Genomic DNA, 24,523 nt, shown 5'->3' with positions numbered 1-24,523 from the left:
GGTATTAAATAGTTTGATTTTTACCAAATACACATAACTGGTTTTAAACATTGTCACAATTCTAATTAGAGTTTACGCTGGTTATGGATATGAATTATTAACCATTAAAAATTGAATTTCTTCTCTTATGGTATTTGATAAGGTTCTCTTTATTTAGTTCATGAAGCCTTGACTTGTGGTCCTTACACAGTATTGCGTTATGTTTTCCAGCTAATGATGTGTTGCTGTCTCATATGATAACATTCTTAAATGACAAAGAAGACAGACATCTCCGAGGGTCATTTTTTGACTGTATTGTGGGAGTTGCAGCATATGTTGGTTGGCACTGTTCACCCATTCTTACTCCTCTTTTGCAGCAGGTCAGTCAAAATAATAAAATATTTATGGTTTGTGCATATCTCTCTCTCTCTCTCTCTCTCTCTCTCTCTCTCTGTGTGTGTGTGTGTGTGTGTGTGTGTGTGTGTGTGTGTGTGTGTTTTTTGTAGCTGAATATTCATCCTGAATTTTATAATTTTAGTTCTGTGAAATTCACTGATCCATAAATATAAAGTAATATAATTTGTTGGTTATTACCTGGTTTCTGTGGCTGATTTGGAGTCCTCAGACATATGAATAGGGTCCTATGCAGTAATAATTATTTATAATCCTGGCACTCTCATGTAAAGGTGTTTAGCTTCATTAATCATGAAACGTATTATGTTGGTATATTTGTAAAATAGACTAGAAGCTTAATCAAAGAACTTGCTGCAGTACAACGCAGACAAAAGATTGATTTTGAAAAGCTATAAAAACAAATATAATAATTTTTTCCAAATTTAATATTTCCCCATATTAAACTACAATGAAGTGCACTTAAGAAAAGTAAGAATGAAAAGATGTGGCCATGCGTGCACACACTGTTGTAACATTAGCAGCTGAATCAGCAAGTGTTGTGACAGCCAAGAGGGCATGTTTTGACAGCTGTGGGGCCAAGCTGGCCCACTTGCTCTGTTTCTGTAGTATCATCAATAGATGTTAGCACCCTTTGAGGAGCAGTGATTAGCAGGCCTGTGAGTACAAGAAATCTAGAGCTTAGGTCAGCTTACTGGAGGCTCAGGCCGCATGGTGTAAAAAACCCAACTGTTAATGTGGGCTTAGAAGAGTATCTGCCATGGCCAACTGAACTGAGTAGAGAAAATATCAAATAAGGGTAACTCTAATAAAGGCTAAACCCAGCCAGTTACAGAGAAGCCAGTAACGTGGCTACAAAGACAAAATTTAAAGTGCATGGGTGAAGACAGGCCCTCGCATGAAGTGTAGTTTTTGAGGTATTTAATGTTAAAGACACTGAGGTGTCAGGGAGTGATCTATCGATTATGCCCTATAAATGTTTGATGGGATTCATGTCATGTGATGTAGGTTGCCAAATCACTTGAATTGTCCAAAATTTCCTTCAAACCAGTTACGAACAATTGTGACATGGTGCGTTGTTATCATAAAAATTCTATCATTGTTTGGGAACATGAAATCCATGAATGGCTTCAAATTGTCTCCAAGTAGCCAAACATAACCATTTCCAGTCAATGACCGGTTCAAACAATGGAAAATCAGGCATGGAATAATGACAATATTACGAACAGGATAGACTACCTGTTTGACAGTCTTGCCAATCGGTGACTCAACATGCCCTCTATGTGGTTTTAGCAACCTATCCTTTTTGTAACATTGTCCATGAACAGTTTAGTTCCATGTAAACACAGCCCACACCGTTATGGAGCCACCAGCAGCTTTAGACAGTACCTTGCTGACAACCTAGGTCCACGGCTTTGTGGGGTCTGCACCACAATGGAACTCTACCATCAGTTCTTACTAGCTGAAATCAGGACTTGTCTGACCAGGCCATGGATTTTCAGTCAGCTAGGATTCAGATGAAATGCTCATGAGCCAAGGAGAGGTGGTGCAGGTGATGTCAAGCTGTTACCAAAGGTACTTGCATTGCTCGTGTGTTACCATAGCCCCTTAATGTCATGTTTCATCGCACTGTTCTCACCCCCCCCCCCCCCCCCCTTTCCCTCAGGGGCTCAACGCTATTTGGTGGGTTTGTGCTTGGCTACCATGGAGCCCTAGCTTCTGCAGCATTTTTTCCCTTCCATGCTGCATGTCTGTCTTCCTGCTGTTCTTTTCCCCTCCCTTGGGGAACATGTCTGGGCTGTTTTCGAAAATGTATTACACAGTTTCGGTAGTCAATATCGGAATACTCTCCACTGTTTTTCATTCATTTTCTCTTTCTTTGTTCACGTTCTCCTATCCTTCCTCTGCTACGGGGTTTGAGATTCCTCTTTTCCTTCTTCCTCCCTGTGTGCTCCTAAAGGCCAACCCACAAGTCTGATCAGGTGACTGGGTAACGCGTAATTCTCAGCCCCGGGTCAACAGGAAGCTCTTGTACGTACCCCTTGGTACAGGCCAGGCGCAAGGAGGGGTGATTGCCTGAGCTGCTACCTTCCCATATTGCCAATCGGTCCCTCTGTCAGGTGCAGGTGTTTGGGATGTGTGACCTGAGGTGTAAACAATCACCTAAGGCGGGTGCGCCCCCTTCTGAAGAGGGCCTCTAGTTGTAAGGAGTGCACCATTGGAGACGCTGGCACTCATGGGGGATTTTCTTGCAATGAACCAATCATCTTCACAGTCAATGGCTATGAAACATAAACGGAATGAGGCTAACGATTCAGAGACCCTCTCAGCTGCACCACAGTTCCTTGTGGTTTCACGTACTGAAGACACTCAGTCCTTTGCTATGGTACATCTGTTTATTACTCAGAAAGGTGTTGATGCAATTGCTGGCCCTGTGAAATACTGCTCTTGTTTATGCAATGGCACTTTGCTTTTGGAGACTATTTCTAATCCTCAAGCACAACAACTGCTTGCAGCATCGCTCCTCCGTGGCTATCCTTTTTGTGTCAAGGCCCATTGAACACTTCCATGGTGTTATCTACACTACGCTGCTCAATGGACTTACAGAGGCAGAAATCCAAACGTACCTCTCTGATCAGGCTGTCATTGCAGTCCTTCGGGTGATGAAAAATGTAGATGCTTCCTTAGTGTCCACAAGCACTCTCTTTCTCACTTTTGATAGAGTGGTTCTTCCGTCAAAGATCAAAGCATGTTATGAAGTTATCACAGTCAGACCATATCTTCCGAACCTGATGTGCTGCTATCAGTGTCATCATTACAGCCAAACTTGAGAGTCCTGTCTACACCTAGCCAAATGTGTAACCTGTGGTGAGGATGCTCATGAGGTCGATTGTCTGCCTCCTCCTCCCCACTGCATCAACTGCAACAGTGATGACCATGCCACCTCCTGCTGCGATTGTCCCATGTATCTTGATGATTGGGTTGTCTAGGAGATCCGGGTAAAGGAAAAAATACCTTACCCGATTGCTTTCAAGTTGTTGGATAGTCGGAACCCCTGCGTTCTACCATCTGGCACCTACAGTACTGTTCTTGTTACATCTCGCTCCAGAAAGGACATGGCCACGCAGATATGTGACCTGAAATTTAGCACCGTAGTTGTCAAATTGCCCAATGTCTTGATAGTGTCCCCATTTCCTCCTCCAGCTGTGCAACATGCCTCCAGACTTGTACCTCAAGGGGTGAAGTCACCAGTTATGTAACCAGCAGACCGAGAAGGACAGAAGGAATACTCCCGTGAAGACTTCCTACGTCCCTTCAGCCAACCAAAATCTGAGTCTTCCTCTGCCAACTGGAAAGGCTCCAAGAAGCCAAACAAAGGCAAACAGTCTTGTCCTTCACACACTCTAGGATCCTCTTTGATGGTGTCGCCACATGATACCCTCACCCAGCCAACCATCTCGCCGGTGTGCACCTTCAATCCTTTTTCTGCCCTGGACTCTGCAGGCATACAGAAAGAGAATGCCGATGCTTGTGTAGGCCTCATGGAGCAGGATCCTCCAGCCTTTTTGCCCTGTAGCAACAAGTCTTCAAAGTCTGTCACTCGGAAGCCGCCAATGTGACACCCCTTCAGTTTTTCTTCGTCATGACTCCCATCCAATGGAACGTTTGCGGTCTTCGATCCAACAAAGAGGATTTACGGCTGCTCTTAGAATTGCAGTGTCCACTTGTTCTCTCCCTTCAGGAAACAAAATTGCGTCCTCATGATTGCTTTGAGCTCTTGCATTTCTTCCTAGTCTGTTTTGACTTTCCCACTGAGGACGGCATTTCGTCACATGGGTGAGTCATGCTGCTCATACAGGATGACGTTCATAGTCAGTTCATCTCTTTGATTGCCCACCTTCAAGCTGTTGAAGTTTGCCTTGTCCTTCCTCACTTGGCCTTTTCCCTTTGTACCATTTACTTCCCTCTATCATTCAATGTTAACAGGACAAACTTCCTCCAGTTTACTGAGCAGCTACCTCACCACTTTCTGCTGCTCAGTAACTTTAATGAGCATCATCCCCTTTGGGGTCTCCCAGAACCTGTCTGAGAGGTGCCCTCTTGCCTGACCTTCTCAATCAACTTAACCTCCTATGCCTTAATACAGGAGGACCCTTATTCCTTTCAGACTCCACGCACACCTGTTCCCATTTGGACCTATCCTTCTGCACTGCCCAGCTTACTCCTCATCTCAAGTGGTCCCTTCTCTCTTGACACATACTTGAGTGACCATTTCCTGTGTGCTATCCATTTGCTGGCTTCTACCCCCATTTCCCCAGTTGTAATGACCAGATAGAATATCTTACAAATGTTATCTTTACCACCACAGAAATGTTCCATTCCTCGCACTTCCTCTTTACCATGCTGTGTCCCAGTCCCTTGGTGGACTGAGGCATGCCACAATGCAATTTGTGCACAGAGACGTGCTCTCCACATTTTCAACCGTCATCCTACGATGGCAAACTGCAATCATTATAAATAGTTCTGTGCACAGTGTTCTTCGGGACAGCTATAAAGTTAGCTGGATTTCATTCACTAGTTCTTTTAACAGTTCCACTCCCCCACCTCCGACAGCTCTCTGGGACCATGATGATCAGTTCCCCAATTTCTGGCCTGACAGTAGCAGATGATATTGTGGACCCTATTGCTATCTCCAACACCTTTGTAATCATTTTACGGAGATTTCAAGCTGCTCCCATTATTACCCTTCCTTCCTCCATCGAAAATGATTGGAATAGGCTCAGGCGATACCCTTCTCTTCTCAGAATCGTGAGTGCTACAATGCCGTCTTTACTATGAGGGAGCTAAATCATATTCTCACTTCATCCTGATTCTCCGTGCGAGGGCCAGATGATGTTCATATTCAGATGTTGCAGCACCTTTATCTTGTGGTCAAGCACTTCCTGCTTCATACATACAACTGCAGAGGGCACATTTCCCAGCCACTGTCATACACGTACCTAAGCCTGGTAAGGACAGACACCTTCCTTCTAGCTACTGCCCCATTTCTCTCCCCAGTTGTGTTTGCAAGGTGATGGAACATGTGATTCATGCCTGGCTGGTATGGTGGCTCGAGTCTCGCAATTTACTAGCCCCTGCACAGTGTGGATTTCAAGTGCACTGTTCTGCAGTTGACCATCTCATCACTTTATCCACTCTTGTCATGAATGGTTTTCTATGGAAACCACAGACTGTGGCCTTGTTTTTCAATTTGGAGACAGCCTACGGTACCTGCTCGAGGACTGGTATCCTCTGTACTGTCTACAAGTGGGACTTCCATGGCTACCTGCCCCGTTTCCTTCAGGAATTTTGAAAAGACTGTGTTTTCAAGGTATGTGTGGGTTCTGCCTTGTCAGATACCTTTCTACAGAAAAACAGTGTGCCTCAGCGTTCCATCCTTAGTGTCATCGTCTTTGCTATCACCATTAACCCTATAATTGCCTGACTCCCATCAGGCATCTCCAGCTCCCTTTTCATAGATGACTTTTCCATCTATTGCAGTTCTCCATGGACCTGTCTCATTGAGCAGTGTCTTCAGCAATGTCTCGATTGTCTTTACTCATGGAGCACCGACATTGGCTTTCATTTTTCCACTGACAGAACCGTTTGTATGAATTTCTGGTGGCACAATTAGTTTCTTCCACCATCTTTACATCTTGTGCCTGTTGCTCTTCCATTTGTTGAAACTACAAAATTCCTGGGACTCATGCTTGATAGGAAACTTTCTTGGTCCTCCCATGTGTCTTAACCTGGCAGCCCGTAGAACGCGGTTCTTCAGTTTCCCATGTGTCTTCAGTGGTACTTCCGGGGGAGCAGATCTACCCACCCTCCTCTGTTTGTACTGGTCCCTTGTCCGTTTGAAACTAGACTGTGGGTGTTTTGTTTATGCATGTGCACATCCATCCCCCTTACGCCGTCTCCTTACTATCCACCATCATGGCATCCGTTTGACTTCTGGTACCTTTTACACTAGCCTGGTTGAGAGTCTGTATGCAGCAGCCGCAGAACTACCATTGTCCTACCACAGTGAATTTCTACTCAGCAGATATGCGTGCCATTTGTCTGCCAGACTTGGCCACCAACTCCTTCTTTGACGATTCCTTTGATCACCAATATGGGGCGCATCCCTCTTCTCTGTTACCTCCTGGAGTTCACTTTCGGTTCTTACTCTGGTAGCTTAACTTCACGCTATCTGCAACTTTCCTGATGGGTGTAAAACCTTCATCATCTTGGCTTTCTGCTGCGGCCCATGTTCACCTTGGCCTTCATTCGCTTCCTAAGGGCTACTTCAGCCTTGCTTTTGTTGCCTTTAGTTTCACGACCTGCGCATGGAACTTTGCGGTAGTACCTTTGTGTACGCTGATGGCTCTCAGACTGACCGTGGTGCTGGATACGCCTTCATCATTGGCACTGATGTCTTTTGCTACCGGCTTCCAGAACACTGCTCACTATTTACAGCAGAGCTCTTTGCCCTGTATCAGGCCACGCATTACACCTGACGACACAGGCTTTTCAATTGCATCATCTACTCTGACTCTCTCAGTGCCCTTCAAATCCTGTGTGTGCTTACACTGTCCATCCCTTCGTGCAATGGGTCCAGGAGAGCTGTCACTTGCTCACCCTTGATGGAGCCACTGTGATGTTTATGTGGGTTCCTGGTCACGTTGGTCTGACAAGAAACGAGCCGCTGATGCTGCTGCCAAGGCTGCAGTCCTCATACTTCAGCCCGCTAGTTCTTACATTCCCTCTGATGATCTCTGTGTTTCCATCTGTCGGCAGAAGGTGTCACTTTGGTATCATCACTTGTCCTTACTTCATGGGAACAAGCTTCGGGTTATTAAGCCTCTTCCAGCAGCTTGGACGACCTCCTCTAGGCCCTCTCCATGTGAGGAGATCATTTTAGTTAGTTTGCTTATTAGGCACTGTCTTTTTAGCCATTGCCATTTGTTAAGTGGTGCTCCCCCACCTGTACTCATTGTGCTCAGCCTTTGATGGTCTGCAATTTCCTGACTGGCAAAAACCATTTAATTTTTAATTCATGGCCTCCATTTCTCTATGGCGTATTTTATAGAACTTTCTCCACGTACTTGTTTTTAGCTGTCTTCTCTTCCATCACGTGTAGTCGTTTTTAACTCTTCTCTTTGTCTTTGTGTTCTAGAGATCTGATGTGGGTGCATATGACACTAGTTGTTTTTGTGTCCTAAAACAAAGCAAACAACAAACCACACTGTTCTAATGGATATGTTTATGGCACATCCCACAATGATTTCTGTGGTTATTTCTTGCAGTGTTGTTGTCTGTTAGCCCTGACAACTCTATGCTGCTCTCGGTCATTAAGTGTAGGCCGTCAGCCACTGTGTTGTATGTGATGAGAGGTAATGCCTGAAATGTGGTATTCTCAGTACACTTTTGACACTGTGGATCTTGGAATATTAAATTCCATACCAATCTCTGAAATGGTATGTCCCATGTATGTAGCTCCGACTACAATTCCGCGTTGAAAGTCTGTTAATTCCCGTCATGTAGCCATAATCACATCGGACATCTTTTCACATGTATCAACTGAGTGCAAATGACAGCTCTGCCAATGCATTGCCCTTTTATACCTAGTGTAGCCAATACTACTGCCCATCTGTATATGCGTATATCCCATGACTTTGTCACCTCAGTGTATTTTATGTATAAAATGACCTTTAAAAATTAATACCCGAAGAATGAATTAAGTGATTCTTACAGACATAGTGTCTATGTATTGATCTCTATGAGTGCTATCAGATTGCTACAGTAGATTTTTGTAAATATTGCATATTTTAAATTACAGACTGGAATTACATTGCGAGCACAAAAACTTGAATTATTCCTTAAGTAAAATAGGAAATATTGCAAATTGCAGCACCATTAATAGAGAGATATTACAAGGGATGCATGAGGTTAATTGGTTGTAATTGTGTACTTTTATTGATAGCATAAAGTGCAGAGTAGTGTCTAACTGGACAAAAACATTATTTGTGACTAAACCATTTGAGTTACCTAAAAACTACAATCACCATTAGAAAGCTGATGAAATTTACATCCAAATTGATACACAATACATGCATGTAACACTAAATTTATAGTTTTGATTATGTTATTGGAAGTCAGAAGTGTGCAAATTTGAGTCACATCAATGCGAAGGTATAAAGAACAGTGGCCATTTTCATGTGGGGGCACTCTCATTCGTGTGGCAGTCAGGGTTCAGATCTGGAAGAGACAGGACGTGTGGGCAGCTGTAAGTCACATCACGAATGTATCGGAAATATTTCTAAGTATTTGGTTGTTGACCTGTGATTTTCATGTGTTTTGATAGTCAACACTGAAACATTTTCAGCTTGTGTGGATTTAGAAGATTTCACATCAGGAGAACAGGTTGCGTTGGGGACTTCTGATATTTGTATCTGTTGATAGTTAATACTTTAAAAAAATTTCAATATGTGTTCTCTGAATATTTCAGGTTGACCAACGTAGTCTTAATTTTATAAACATTTTTCTGCAGTTGACTTCAAGAGTGATCTACACTTAGAATTTCTTTTGTTTGCGATTACTGAACTTTAACTTTAGACATGGTTCTAAAGGAACTTCAATTATTTTTGTGAATGTTTGAAGTTTGTTAAAAATTTCGAAATGCTGTGAGTAGTGAAAATTATTTCACCGCAAATTCCTAGCTGCATATGTTGAATGTCCAATTGAATTTATTTAGGGTTAATTCAACAGATACATTGGTTGGCCCCTGGGCAGCGACAACCAACATTTTAGAAATCCTACCATGTATTAAGGAGTGCCTATGAACAGAGTTTTTCTTGCTTTTCAATTTTTTTATTTGTGCTGATGCATATGGGGGCTCATGAGTCATTAATCAGTGGAAGCAACAAGATGATTGGGAAGAAACCCTAATACGTGGTACAATTGGAAGTACCCTCTGTCATGCACCTCATTTTGGTTTGCAGAGAGTTGACATAGATACAAGTTAAAAACAGTGTGTCTTGCTGGGACATGATCCCAGTCTGAGATGCTTTTTTCATCTGTCAGCAAGCTACAAAACAGACCACTTTCTGGTACAGAGTGAAAGATCACTCTGGAAATAATACCTAGGCTGTAGCTGAACCATTTCTCTGTGAGATCCTTTCTTCCAGGAGCACATGTCAAGTGTGGTGTGCGGGAAAACTTCTATGAAATCAGGAAAGTCAAAGAGAGGTTCTGAAGAACTTAAAGTATGACGGATCACAAATTGTGCATGGATATCTCAGTTGATAAAAGCATTGTGTGCAAAAGGCAAGGTTCCGAGATAGAGTCCAGTCTGGCACACAATTTTAACCTGTCTGAAGTTTCGAAGCAGCACACGCTGCTGCATCATGATCGAATAATTCCAATGTCTTTAACAAACTTTATCTTTTGAATAGATAAATATCTATATTATTGTGTAAAATTTGGCTAATTGTATCGTGGAAAACCCGGGTATAAACCAATGTCAGTCAGCTTCATCTAATTACAACTCTTAAATTCTTAATGTTTTTGGGCGTACACCCAGTTTTTTTAATTTTTTTTTTAAAATCTCATATATCTTTTTGTTGTTGACAATGTCTCTTCAAACTTCTCGCCCAACATTTTAATTGCACAGCGGTCAGTATTGACCTGTCGCACTGAATTTTAAAATTATTGCGGGATGCACAACATTCAACTCTTATTAAGTGCTAATGGATGTAGAACATGTCCAAAAGCAGTCCGATCACAACCCAACAATACAGCATGATTTCAGTTCCTTATAAAATTTCCCTTTATCTTGCCATGATGCCTGGATCCAGTTTTAGTTTATAGTGGGCTATACTTTAATTGCACCCACAGCAATTGGTGTCCTGGTATCTGCTCACAATGAAAGTGGTTGTAAAATGATGAGGAATGTAGATAATATTTGCATCTGTCCTTGGGTCGAGAATGTTATGTGATCCAGCAACTAATGATGATGACAGGTAACAAGGAAAAAATGTTGTTGGACAGTAATTTGTGGCTGCCTTGCCAAAGCATTTATGTGATGGTATTTATGGTTTTTTCGTAAAAGTAATCCTTATCCAACATTGTAGACATTACAGAACCATTAACAAATAGCTGTTTGAAGGTGGGGCAGATTTACAACTAAAAAGTAGGAAAGAGGAGAAATATACAAATCTGCTTATCTTCACTTACACTACTGCAAACTAATCCATGTAGATCAGACTTTCAGAAGTGATCTGTACATATGTTATTTTTAAAATTTTATGATTTAATTGAGTGGTGTTTGTCATTATTACTGCAAGAGAATTTCATTTAGTTTAAATGCATTGTTAGAATTGATGCCTTGTATGTTGCAGCACTTCTGCAGGAAAAACTTACAGAAACAAGATAAAAGGAAACACCACATAGAAAAAATGTTTTATTGTAGGTACTGAAATTTAACATGGTGAAAAAATCTTTTTTGGAGGTTAAAAATGAAGGTGTCAAACACTTTTTCTTGCTGCCTACCCGTTTCTTTTCTTTTTCTTCTCCTTTTCCCTTCTTCCTTCTCCCAATATTTCCTTAATCATCGAATTAATTATTCCCCACCTGTGCAGACTGAGATATACCACATGTTTTTAAAATGTTGTTGTAATAGAATGAATGTAACAATGGAATTGATTTAAATGCACTGAAATGAAATGAACAGAGTGACAACATTGAAATCACTGAAGATGAATGATGTGGGATGATATCATGGTAACCTTCAGATTTGCTGAATCTGTATTGCAACAAGTTTATGGTGACAGTTGAAAATTTATGCCAGGCCAGGACTTTAATCTGGATTTCCTGTTTATAATGAGGATCTTCTTAAACCATTAGATCTATCTATACTTTCAGGCCAGACATAAACTTTCTGTGTCATTGTTATTTCCATATTCATTTCGGAACACTACTGTCAGAGATTCTCCCATAGGTTGTGCAGGAATAGCTTGATTGCTGTTGAGGCATGCTCAGATATCCTGATGGTTAAGGCGACTGTTCACAATAGGGAAGGAGATCTGGGTTCATGACCTGGTTTGGTCTAATATAATAATTCTCTGGTGGCATCTCAGTTTCCATGTAATAACTTTCACTTTTTTATTGCATGTAGTGTGTAAATTTAAAAAAAAATAATTTCTGTGTATTTGTGAAAACACCTTTGAAATTTTGTAGGTTGGGCACAGCTGTTTCACATGTCTGCAACGTGATTTTGTAAATGTCTCTATGTCAACACCTCTTAGCACTCTAGACAGCTATTGTTTTCACCTACTGCCATTTGCACACACAGTTGAAAGCTGTCAAAAGTGCTGCCAGGTGTCAGGTATTTCCTTAACTTGACTTGACTACAGGAGTGTCATGTAGTAAAGAATAAATGTATTAAAACTTCATGCATGATGCGGCATTTTTTCACGCATCTAGTGTTTATGACATCATACATCTTGAACAATGTGTTGTACAATGATATATTTGTGTAGGTGTATTCAGTGGCATATGTGGATAATGTCTGTGAAATAAGATGCAAATAGAGTTAGTAGCAAAGAAGTAATAAATTTAGATGCCATGCACGATGCAGCAATTTTTCACACATCTCAGTGTTTATGACATCTTGTGTCCTGATCTGTGTGTCATATAATGATATAATTATGTAGGTACATTCAGCGGCTTATGTGGATACTGCCTACAAACTGTTGTGAACAGAGTTAGTAGCAAAGAAGTAATATATTTAAATGTCATGCACAATGTGCCATTTTTTCACGCATCTCACTGTTGATGACTTTATACCTCATGAGCTCTGTGTGGTACCATGATAAAATTTTGTAGGTGCATGCAGTGGAATATGTGGATACTGTCTATGAAAGTTTTTGCAAATAGAATTAGTAGCCAGAAGTAATAAATCTAAAAGTCAAGCACAGGGACAGGAAAAAATAATTTTGTTTTATAGCCAAATTTAGTGTTATTTTTTGCCAAAATTGGTGTTTTTTTTTGCCAGATTCCCTTTTTGTTTTTTGCATATTACTTAATACTTTTGCCAAATTCAGTACATTTTGTCAAATTCTGTGTACTTTTTTGCCAACTTCTGTTCTTTTTTGCCACATTTGATATCATTTTCAGCCAAAGTTGGTGGTGTTTTTTCAAAATACTGTGTAATTTTCTTTCATCAAATCTGCTGTCTCCTGGTAAATTTGGTGTTATTTTTTGCCAAATTTGGTGTTGTTTCTTCCAATGTAGGTATTGTTTATTGCAACTTAGGTGTTGCTTTTTGCTTATTCTTTTGTCAAATTTGATTTCGTTATCTAATTTGGTGTTATTTTTCTTGCCAGATGTTGTATTATTTTTCTTACTAAGTTCAGTATTACGTTTTTGCCAAATCTACTGTTTTTTTTTTTTCAAATTAATTTTTTTTGGCAAATTGTGTCAATTTTTTTGCCATGTTCGGTGTTTTTGTATCAAACTTGTTGTTATTGTTTTGCCAAATTCAATGTTTTTTGGGAAATCTGATGATGTTTATTTTGCAGAATTTGGTGTTATTTATTGCCAAATTTTGAGGTTTTCATCACATTTGCTGTTTTGTCAAATTTGCTGCTGCTTTTTGTCAAATTTGCTTCTTTTTGTCAAATTCTAGATTATTTTTTGGCAAATTTAGTGTTTTTTGCCAAATTCTGTGTTATTTTTGCTAATATCAGTGTTATTTTTGTTGTGACATCGAAGTTCGTTACATGGGAAATGAACTGGCTCCAAGATTACCGTATTTACTCGAATCTAAGCCGCACTTTTTTTCCGGTTTTCGTAATCCAAAAAACCGCCTGCGGCTTAGAATCGAGTGCAAAGCAAGCAGAAGTTATGAAAAATGTCAGTACATGCCGCCACAACTAACTTCTGCCGCCGAATATATGTAGCGCTACGCAGGCATACTTTGTAGAGGATAAATACTGGCGCCAAAATCTCAGCGTCAGTAAATAAATTAAAAAAAAAGGAGAAGACGAGCTTTTTTTCTCCGCCGTGAGTTTCGACCACTGCATTTTCATACATTATCCAACGAAGTAAATACAAATTCCGTATTGTTCATCTTCGAATGTAGCACAATTTCAGAGTACTACGAAAATCTGACTGGCAAGACTGTTTGGGATGTTTGTCAATATGGCCAACTCTATGTTCTGAATTTTTTCCTATCTGTTAGAAGAGATGGTTGCTAATAGGAACCTGATGAAATTTGAATCATATACAGTATTCTCTTCACCATAAGAATTATACGAATATAAACATATTGCCATGTATTCTTTCGTGTTTGCTGCTATCTCATTTAAATCCTGTCTGCCTAATGAACTACGAAATTAGAGTGAGACAACAGCAAACGCGGAAGAATATACGTATCGTGTCATGTTTATATTCGTATTATTCTTATGCCTAATAGTGATACAGTCAGAAATGAAGCACGGCAACTGACTAGATTTTTAAATCTAAAATGACTCTAATTTCTGTGCAGAATTTGATGTAATAAAGAAGCGACCGCAAAGATTTTCAAACGGAGAAAAATTTTCGCCTAACTTTTGTTCAGAACATGTTCTATCATACGCAGTCTATTATTTGATTCTTGTTGATCATTATCAAAGAAAGCAGCAGTGTAAGTAACAACAAATAGCGGTCTCTTGCCATTGTTTCGCTAATGAGACGATTCCTCTTTTTTTTTTTTTTTTTTAATTGTACGCGGCGGTAGCGCGCACAAAAGCAAGCCGTGCCGCTAGCCGCGACAGGCCGTAAACACGCACTATCAGGATGCGACAAACAATGCACGACACAGTGCAGTAATGCATTTTCAGCTTAAGAGTGACGCAAACACCTATAACAAAGAAAACGGCAATTATCAGATCAAAGCAAAATAAGCAAGCGATTCAAACCAGACGAAGCACGTGAAAAAGGAAGGGCACCCGTATAAATACGGACAAGCGCCTGACGCATAGCAATGGCTACGTGGTAAAGCGTAACTGCTAAGCTTAGACTCGAACCAAACTACTGTAGCTGTATCATTCATTCGACCTAAATTGTGTCTCATATTACAATGGACAAACTTTGTTTCGATTTGGAGGTGCGGCCTAGAACTTTTCTCTCCCCTTGAATTTCGAGTCTCAAATTTCAGGTGCGGCTTAGATTCGGGAAATTTTTTTTTCCTTTATTTCGAGTCTCATTTTTCAGGTGCGGCTTAGATTCGAGTGCGGCTTAGATTCGAGTAAATACGGTATACACAAACCTCATCCATGATTAAAAGTCAGAATGGAATGTGAACATTATGTAACTATCAGTTCTGAATAATAGTGAACTACTGTCTGCAAATTTATAACACCTCTGTACTGCAAAATTATAAATTTCAAGATATCTCATAAACCATGGATCTCATAAACCATGAACCATGGACCTTGTCGTTGGTGGGGAGGCTTGCGTGCCTCCCAACGATACAGGTAGCTGTACCGTAGGTGCAACCACAGCGGCAGGGTATCTGTTGAGAGGCCAGACAAATGTGTGGTTTCTGAAGAGGGGCAGCAGCCTTTTCAGTAGTTGCAGGGGCAACAGTCTGGATGATTGACTGATCTGGCCTTGTAACACTAACCAAAATGACCTTGCTGTTCTGGTATTGCGAACGGCTGAAAGCAAGGGGAAACTACAGCCGTAACTTTTCCTGACGGCATGCAGCTTTACTGTATGATTAAATGATGATGGCGTCCTCTTGGGTAAAATATTCTGGAGGTAAAATAGTCCCCCATTCGGATCTCCGGGCGGGGACTACTCAAGAGGACGTTGTTATCAGGAGAAAGAAAACTGGTGTTCTACGGATCGGAGTTTGGAATGTCAGATCCCTTAATCGGGCAGGTAGGTTAGAAAATCTAAAATGGGAAACGCATAGGTTAAAGTTAGATATAGTGGGAATTAGTGAAGTTCGGTGGCAGGAGGAACAAGACTTTTGGTCAGGTGAATACAGGGTTATAAATACAAAATCAAATAGGGGTAATGCAGGAGTAAGTTTAATAATGAATAAAAAAATAGGAGTGCGGGTAAGCTACTACAAACAGCATAGTGAACGTATTATTGTGGCCAAGATTGACACGAAGCCCACGCCTACTACAGTAGTACAAGTTTATATGCCAACTAGCTCTGCAGATGATGAAGAAATTGATGAAATGTGCGATGAAATAAAAGAAATTATTCAGGTAGTGAAAGGAGACGAAAATTTAATAGTCATGGGTGACTGGAATTCGAGAGTAGGAAAAGGGAGAGAAGGAAACATAGTAGGTGAATATGGATTGGGGGAGAGAAATGAAAGAGGAAGCCGCCTGGTAGAATTTTGTGCAGAGCATAACTTAATCATAGCTAACACTTGGTTCAAGAATCGTGAAAGAAGGTTGTATACCTGGAAGAACCCTGGAGATACTAAAAGGTATCAGACAGATTATATAATGGTAAGACAGAGATTTAGGAACCAGGTTTTAAATTGTAAGACATTTCCAGGGGCAGATGTGGACTCTAACCACAATCTATTGGTTATGAACTGTAGATTAAAACTGAAGAAACTACAAAAAGGTGGCAATTTAAGGAGATGGGACCTGGATAAACTGAAAGAACCAGAGGTTGTAGAGAGTTTCAGGGACAGCATAAGGGAACAATTGTCAGGAATGGGGGAAAGAAATACAGTAGAAGAGGAGTGGGTAGCTTTGAGGCATGAAATAGTGAAGGCAGCAGAGGATCAAATAGGTAAAAAGACGAGGGCTGGTAGGAACGCTTGGGTAACTGAAGAAATATTGAATTTAATTGATGAAAGGAGAAAATATAGAAATGCAGTAAATGAAGCAGGCAAAAAGGAATACAAAGGTCTCAATAATGATATCGACAGGAAGTGCAAAATGGCTAAACAGGCATGGCTAGAGAACAAATGTAAGGATGTAGAGGTTTATCTCACTAGGGGTAAGATAGATACTGCCTTCAGGAAAATTAAAGATACCTTTGGAGAAAGGAGAACCACTTGCATGAATATCAAGAGGTTTGATGGAAACCCAGTTCTAAGCAAAGAATGGAAAGCAGAAAGGTGGAAGGAGTATATAGAAGGTGTATACAAGGGCGATGTACTTGAGGACAATATTATGGAAATGGAAGAGGATGTAGATGTAGATGAAATAGGAGATATGATACTGCGTGAAGAGTTTGGCAGAGCACTGAAAGACCTGAGTCGAAACAAGGCCCCCGGAGTAGACAACATTCCATTAAAACTACTGACAGCCTTGGGAGAGCCAGTCCTGACAAAACTCTACCGTCTGGTGAGCAAGATGTATGAGACAGGCGAAATACCTTCAGACTTCAAGAAGAATATAATAATTCCAATCCCAAAGAAAGCAGGTGTTGACAGATGTCAAAATTACCGAACTATCAGTTTAATAATTCACAGCTGCAAAATACTAACGCGGATTCTTTACAGACGAATGGAAAAACTGATAGAAGCCAACCTCGGGGAAGATCAATTTGGATTCTGTAGAAATGTTGGAACACGTGAGGCAATACTGACCCTACGACTTATCTTAGAAGAAAGATTAAGGAAAGACAAACCTACGTTTCTAGCATTTGTAGACTTAGAGAAAGCTTTTGACAATGTTGATTGGAATACTCTCTTTCAAATTCTGAAGGTGGCAGGGGTAAAATACAGGGAGCGAAAGGCTATTTACAATTTGTACAGAAAGCAGACGGCGGTTATAAGAGTCGAGGGGCATGAAAGGGAAGCAGTGGTTGGGAAGGGAGTGAGACAGGGTTGTAGCCTATCCCCGATGTTATTCAATCTGTATATTGAGCAAGCAATAAAGGAAACAAAAGAAAAGTTCGGAGTAGGTATTAAAATCCATGGAGAAGAAATAAAAACTTTGAGGTTTGCTGATTACATTGTAATTCTGTCAGAGACAGCAAAGGACTTGGAAGAGCAGTTGAACGGAATGGACAGTGTCTTGAAAAGAGGGTATAAGATGAACATCAACGAAAGCAAAATGAGGATAATGGAATGTAGTCGAATTAAGTCGGGTGATGCTGAGGGAATTAGATTAGGAAATGAGACACTTAAAGTAGTAAAGGAGTTTTGCTATTGGGGGAGCAAAATAACTGATGATGGTCGAAGTAGAGAGGATATAAAATGTAGACTGGTAATGGGAAGGAAAGCGTTTCTGAAGAAGAAAAATTTGTTAACATTGAGTATAGATTTAAATGTCAGGAAGTCGTTTCTCAAAGTATTTGTATGGAGTGTAGCCATGTATGGAAGTGAAACGTGGACGATAAATAGTTTAGACAAGAAGAGAATAGGAGCTTTTGAAATGTGGTGCTACAGAAGAATGCTGAAGATTAGATGGGTAGATCACATAACTAATGAGGAGGTATTGAATAGAATTGGGGAGAAGAGGAGTTTGTGGCACAACTTGACTAGAAGAAGGGATCGGTTGGCAGGACATTTTCTGAGGCATCAAGGTATCACAAATTTAGCATTGTAGGGCAGTGTGGAGGGTAAAAATTGTAGAGGGAGACCAAGAGATGAATACACTAAGCAGATTCAGAAGGATGTAGGTTGCAGTAGGTACTGGGATATGAAGAAGCTTGCACAGGATAGAGTAGCATGGAGAGCTGCATCAAACCAGTCTCAGGACTGAAGACCACAACATCAACATCTCATAAAAATAGCCAACTTCATGTTATTTTGGTCAAAATCACGAATTTGGTGTTATTTTTCATTTTGTAATTTTTTCAAGCTTTTCCTGTCCCTAGTCATGCATGATGTAGCAGTTTTCCATACATCACATTGTTTAGGGTGTCATTTTCTCTGAATTACCCTCACAGTGACTATTGCCTGACAGTCAGGAATATGTGTACCAAGTTTGATTGAAATCAGTCCATTTGTTTAGGATATGTAAAATGTACACACATACACATCATTTTTAATATGTATGGATTATGTATTTCCCTATAAATTCGTATGGAGTACAAAATTGGTGTAGTGTAACATTTGGAATGTTTTCTGAAAGTATTTAATATTTTTTTATAGGGTTTGACTGATCCTGAAGAATTTGTTATTGTCAAGGCTATAAATGCAATGAAAGCACTCACAGAACTGAGCCTCTTGCAGAAGAGTGCATTGTATGAGCTCCTCAAGGATACAACATGTTTCTTGGTCCATCCTAATCTTTGGATCATACAGGTAACCTCTCAGCAACATGAAATTATCTTTTGTAGTGAGTATTGCTACCTTTCCATGGAATTTTGATTAAGTCATTAATTTTGTGTAAGTCATTAATGCAGCTTTTTATAATACTATTCTCCCATATTTTTTATTTATTTTGAAAGGATGAAGTCCAACAATGAAGTTGCACACTCAGCTAAAGATTTAGAAAATTGTTGTAGTCATCAAAATTACGAATCTCAGTTGTGTCTTAGTGTGCTGAAATCAGTGTTAAAAGAAAGGTGATAATGAGGAAAAATGTAAAGATTTGTCAGGGACAACCAGGAAATCTGGGCAAAACCCACGAATTTTTTCAATCAGGAGAAAACCTGGGAATTTTTCGGAATCCTGGGAATTGTTCATTGTTTTAGTTTTCAGTTAAATTTTTGTAATTTTGATTGGTAAGGACTGATACTCTAACAAAGAATATTTCTGTATCCCGCAACTGCAGAATAATACTACAGCACTAAAACATAAAAGAGAGGGGGAAAAAAACTATAGTTGTAAAGGAATTGCGTCATTTACAACAACAAAACACCATGCACACACAAGCGTCTGCCAATAGCAAAATGTGTCAAAGGCTTTAGAATGAAGACTATGCACTCTTTGTAACAACAAACTACTTCCGATGATCATGACATCACAACTGTTTACATTAGGTTCATTTGAGCAGTTTCCAGTAGGCTCATGCACATGTGCAGTTCAGACTGGAAAAATTTTTCTGGTGTGCCCAAGCTGACAGCTTCGCACATGCGCAGAGTGGTCTGAGTTGTAGTGGGGAGGGGGTTAGTCTCCATGTCACCGTGTTTGCATTTAGTGATTTTGCTTCTTTTCTCTTCATTTACAGGTTGAAATATATTACTAGTTTCAGTTCTCTAATTTTATTTTATTTCCACATTTTTGGTAGTCGAGCAATAATCGTCTTACATAACAATGAAGTTATATTTGTCGGTTTGCTAAAGAAATTTGGCTTTTATTAATCTTTTCTGCGGAGGCAGTCAATTTATTCGAAATGAAGCATTTTATACCAAAGTATAGGCTAGTGCCAACTGTTCACTGAATTTCAGGTGCACATTTTCGTCTTCTGGCATGTATGGAATTATGCCATAATAAAGAACCTAACATGAGATACTACGCTACTGGTATTCCAAGAAAATTTACAGCCAGAAAACCACACTGAGAAGCTTAATATCAGATTGGCGCCTACTTCACTGTGAATCCGGACAAACGAATGTGCCCTTCAAGTTGAATTATACATTTTGGTATGGTTTAAGAAATTTCGATGCTCTTGGAGTATCCACTGATGTCCTGTTTCTTTTATGACAAAATGTAAATTGTCTAAATGCTTTACACGTATAAACAAACGTTTCCTATGCCATCGTATCTGTGCAAGCACTGTAACGCATGTTACCTGGCACACACTGACAACTGCTGAAATGAACCTACTTCTAACAGGTCTTGGGAAAATGTTGCGAATGGTGGTTTGAAAAGCATTACTTTCAAAGTAAATTTCATTTTATGCAAGATGAATTACATTATGTGTGAGAATGTGCAATGAATTTCTTAAATCACAGAGTGTTTGACTCTAATTTAAAACTTAACAATTTGAGAACCAGGCACTTAGAAGAATTTTGAGCCCAGAAGACCAGATATTCAAGTCATTATTTTAAATTTTACTGGCTCATTTGTGTGAAGTCTCGTAAAGTGTAACACATGCAAAAAAAGACCAATATTACATGTGAAAGCTTAGCTTTTCTTGTAGCTACACTATTTGTATTAATTTAAACCATTAACTTGCCCTATTTGTTTGTTCACGCTAATTAACAGTGATGTTGCTTTTGGCTGACTACATCACGTGTCCTATGTTCTGAATATCTGTTGTCATCAGCTGGCAAGATCACATGACATGAGCTGTGATTGTCTTACAAAAGGGCATCAAAATCTGCACATCAAAGATCTTCCCAAGACATTTTTTTTGCTGGGTTTCTTATTCTAAAGTGGCAACGAGAAGTTCTACACCAGTGTACAAAACGTTAACCATTCAAAGGATTGATAAGTTGTACAGTTCTGTGGGAAAATATACAGTCAACTAACATGGATAAAGTGTATTTTTACCTGGGAAAAAATGTATTTTTTATCTGGGAAAAATCCAGGAATTATTTTTTTTATGTGCACGTATACACCCAGGTAAGTACATCAGATTTTGTGGTCAACATAGATAAATAATTAAGATGAAAGGTTGTTCAGCCAGTGAAGCATCATAAACAGAATTCAAATTAGAAAAACTCAGTAAAGCACCATTGGGGAAGTCATTCAAATAGAGAATAATAATTGACAGCAAAACATTCAAGGATTATAGGGAAGTTAGAGAAGAGGTAAAAGTTACGAGGTAAATTTAAGAAAATTGGGGGCCGGGGTTCAGAGGTAAATGCCATGAAAAGAATATTGAAACTGAGGAGCCCATTAGGAGGAGAGGGGTACCTGGAGGTAGCATTTGCAGAGAGTTTGGGAAAAAAAAAGAACAAAAGAAAAAGAAGCAGCAGGAGAAGACAAGGAAGGAGTAGCAGTTGAGGAATTAGGTGGGTTTGATATGTGTTGCAAAGGGGTTGATATGTGTTGCAAAGGTCAGGGTACTGATTGTACCATGGTTGTGGTTGGATTTCAACAACTATTGCAACACTCTAAACAATTGTAGCTACCGCAGCCTTCATCTGGTGTGTGTTGTGTTAGTGCACAAGTGTCAGTTTTCCCGTGTGCACCAACTAGTTCTGTGCATTTTGCTAGGGGCACAGTGTTTTGTTCTCATGATGTGCAGAGCTTTTATTCCTTGTTTTGTCACATTTGTATTTTTTTTAAAGTTCCTATGTACAATGTACCTAGTAACGCAAGCAAACAATGAGCTCACTAAGCACAGCTGATCTGTTCTTGCGTTCCTAATCTTGTGAACACAGTAGCTAGCATTCATCCTTGTGAGGTCTGTATTAAGCATTGTGTGATCAAATAAAGTTCTGTTGTTGTGTTGAAGACATTCTGGTGTACATGTTATTCCTGTAGCAAGAGTAGTAGTCTCTCAAGGCCTGATACTCATAAACACGGCCAAAGGATTGAGGTTACAGCCACGACATCACCTGAAGTTAATATAGAGTTATATTATGTCTCAGAGGATGTGTAGGGTGTATAATAATTATGTGTTACATATGGTGGTTTATAATAATTGTGTGTTACTTATGGTTGTTCAAAGCAGAGATCCAGCAGAAAATACATAAAGACTTTGACACATTAGGCCACAATATTCAGAACTGGCAGCAATCAAACAAGCAAAGCTGGCATGTGTGTTGACATTGGTCACATTTCTGTCCAATGTGAGTAGGCCAATGACCAGCGGAGTTTGCACAGCAGCAGTCAGCACTTCGACAGATCAATGACCGAGCAGACAGGCAATGCTTCCAAGGAGAACAATGACCAGTGCAGTTTGCATATCAGCGGTCAATGCTCCAGGAAATCTCAGCATACTGAACCCATGTGCGTGATGTTTCTGGGGATGCGGAAGAGGACAAAAGGGCAAAACTGGCACGTGTGTTGACATTGGTCACATTTTTGCCCAATGTGATAGATCAATGAGAGTCAGTCGCCGCCCTAGAAATTTCATGACACTGCTGAAAACACTGAATAAATACCTCCAAAAAACGGGCGCGAGGAGGTCCTTCGAGGGGAGAAAGAAGACATGAAGAAATGTCGCCTGGACAGACGGACCAGTGGTTAGTCAGCGAGTGTCATACTTTGTTACACTGCTCGACAGATGATGATGTAGCTACTGTGCCAATAGATCAATGCAAAAGATGCCATCCCAGATGTTACCAGAAAGAAGTTCGAGTGGTACTTACCCATGTGGCTGGTGAGGACGAAGGGACTGTGACCTCACCAGATGGGTTGCCTGTGATCCTAGAGGTTGATGAACTCCGCCAGAAGATGCCGAACCTGAGGGTCGCTGGTTCGGTTCTTGGATGGAGCACTCCGCGCCACTCTGTAGCCGCTTGTTAAGAGTGCAGCGAGGGAATTCACAAGGAGAAGATGACACTGCTGCTGCAGTGACTCATGGGTATGATACTGAATGGAAGAATATGCTTCCCGGTGCTCCGCTGCAACACGAGCCGTCACCACATCAGTGGTCAGTATAATCTGCACGCAGTGCTGCTTCAAGGAATTGAGCAAGTTAAAACACATTGTATTACTCTGTTTGTTTAAAGGGTCTTATGTCTAAATAAATGACTGATAGTGGAACCACCAGTGTTTCACTCTCACCTGACCCTCTGAGCCAAGGAAAGGACCCACTCCGCTGCCCACAAAATGTCGCTTTTCCTCCCGCCATCCCTGACCAAATGATGACCTTTTCTCCCCTCTGTCATTGATGCTCAATATCTAGTGTCACAAAATGCCAAACTTGTACAGAGGAGAAGAACTTGGTATGGCCAGGTATGCACACAGACTACAGAACATTTGTAAAGCGATGCATGGTGTGCCAGGGGAATAAAATCATACGGCATGTTAGGGCACCATTAGGCGCATTTCTTCCGCCAGATCATTGTTTTGAACATGTGCCTGCTGACATTATAGGCCCACTCACAGCGTTGAAAGGCTACAGCTATTGCCTCAAGGTGGTAGACAGGTTCACCAAGTGGCCTGAGGCAATTCCAGTGAAGGACATCATGACAGAAACTAGTGCAATCATATTTTTGTGGCTGGATTGCCCAGTCTGGAGTCCCGCTGAAAATGGCATCATGGATGGCAATTCAAAGTCTACATCTGCAGTGCGTTAACCACATTATTAGGTATGAATTGCATACTGACCACTGTATACCACCTTACATCAAATGTTATAGTTGAGTGTCTTCATCGTCAGTTGAAAACAGCACAAGATGTCACACAACACCAAAATGGAAAGAGGTACTGCCTGTCATGCTCTTTTGGTCGACAAATGTCATTTAAGATTGATCTGAGGAGCACAGCTGCAGAAATGGTATATGGACAAATGTTCTGCCTACTTGGAGAGTTTTACGCACCATGGCAAGCAACACAATCACCGCCTCAGACGTCACCACCCAATTAAGAGAATATATAGCTCAGCTGAGACCAACAATGCCTAGAAACCAGTTGGAAAGCTGCTCCTTTGTTTTTGCAGAGCTAGACAATTGCATGCATGTGTTCTTACACAACGACACAGTGCTTAAAGGATTGCAACCATAGTATGATGGACCATATCCAGAAATCACTAGGGGCAGCAATACTTTCCACATAATGGTCAATGGTACACCTACACAATTGCATTGGATTGTATCAAGCCAGCATTTCTGGTTGCAACAGACATTACAATGACCATGGAATGCAAAACAGAGAAGACAGAAGAATCAGCAATGAGAGGTTTTCTCTGCCCCTTGAACACTGTGATGAACTAGACACTGTGACACCTAGACTGACATTGAGGATTACTACTGTGCTCCTCGCTGACTCACATGGTGCACCACATGGTTTCAAGAAAGAAATAGTAACGAGGTTTCTGTGCTGTGGCAGTTTTAAGCTGTGTTGATATAGTTGCCCTTTGGTTTATGTTTCTGTTAGTTATTTCTCGCCTTACATTGTGCATGCATTCATGTCTGTACAACAGTAAACTCATTGAGTATAGGTGGGAATAAATATCTTGTTTTTCTGTTACCCACAAGGTCAGTGGGTTGGCTGAAGAAGACAGTTTGAAGGAGAAGAAATTAGAAGGAAGAAAATTAGAATGGTAGCAGACATAAGTAAACATGTTGTGACTTG

At 40.4% G+C, this 24,523-nt stretch overlaps 1 protein-coding gene across 1 annotated transcript in view; it reads left to right on the top strand.

Annotated features, from left to right (window-relative positions):
- LOC126175644 (phosphoinositide 3-kinase regulatory subunit 4) overlaps positions 1-24,523 on the top strand; it is a 189,732-nt gene that overhangs the window by 89,616 nt on the left and 75,593 nt on the right. The window contains exons 13-14 of the mRNA XM_049922534.1: positions 211-359; positions 18,536-18,688. Coding sequence (XP_049778491.1) covers positions 211-359; positions 18,536-18,688 — 302 coding nt within the window. The remainder of the gene's footprint in view (positions 1-210; positions 360-18,535; positions 18,689-24,523) is intronic.

Source organism: Schistocerca cancellata, chromosome 3, assembly GCF_023864275.1.
Source record: "Schistocerca cancellata isolate TAMUIC-IGC-003103 chromosome 3, iqSchCanc2.1, whole genome shotgun sequence".
In the NCBI taxonomy this organism is placed as follows: domain Eukaryota; kingdom Metazoa; phylum Arthropoda; class Insecta; order Orthoptera; family Acrididae; genus Schistocerca; species Schistocerca cancellata.
The sequence above is the reverse complement of the archived record's forward strand: the minus strand, read 5'-3'. Positions and strand labels throughout refer to the sequence as shown.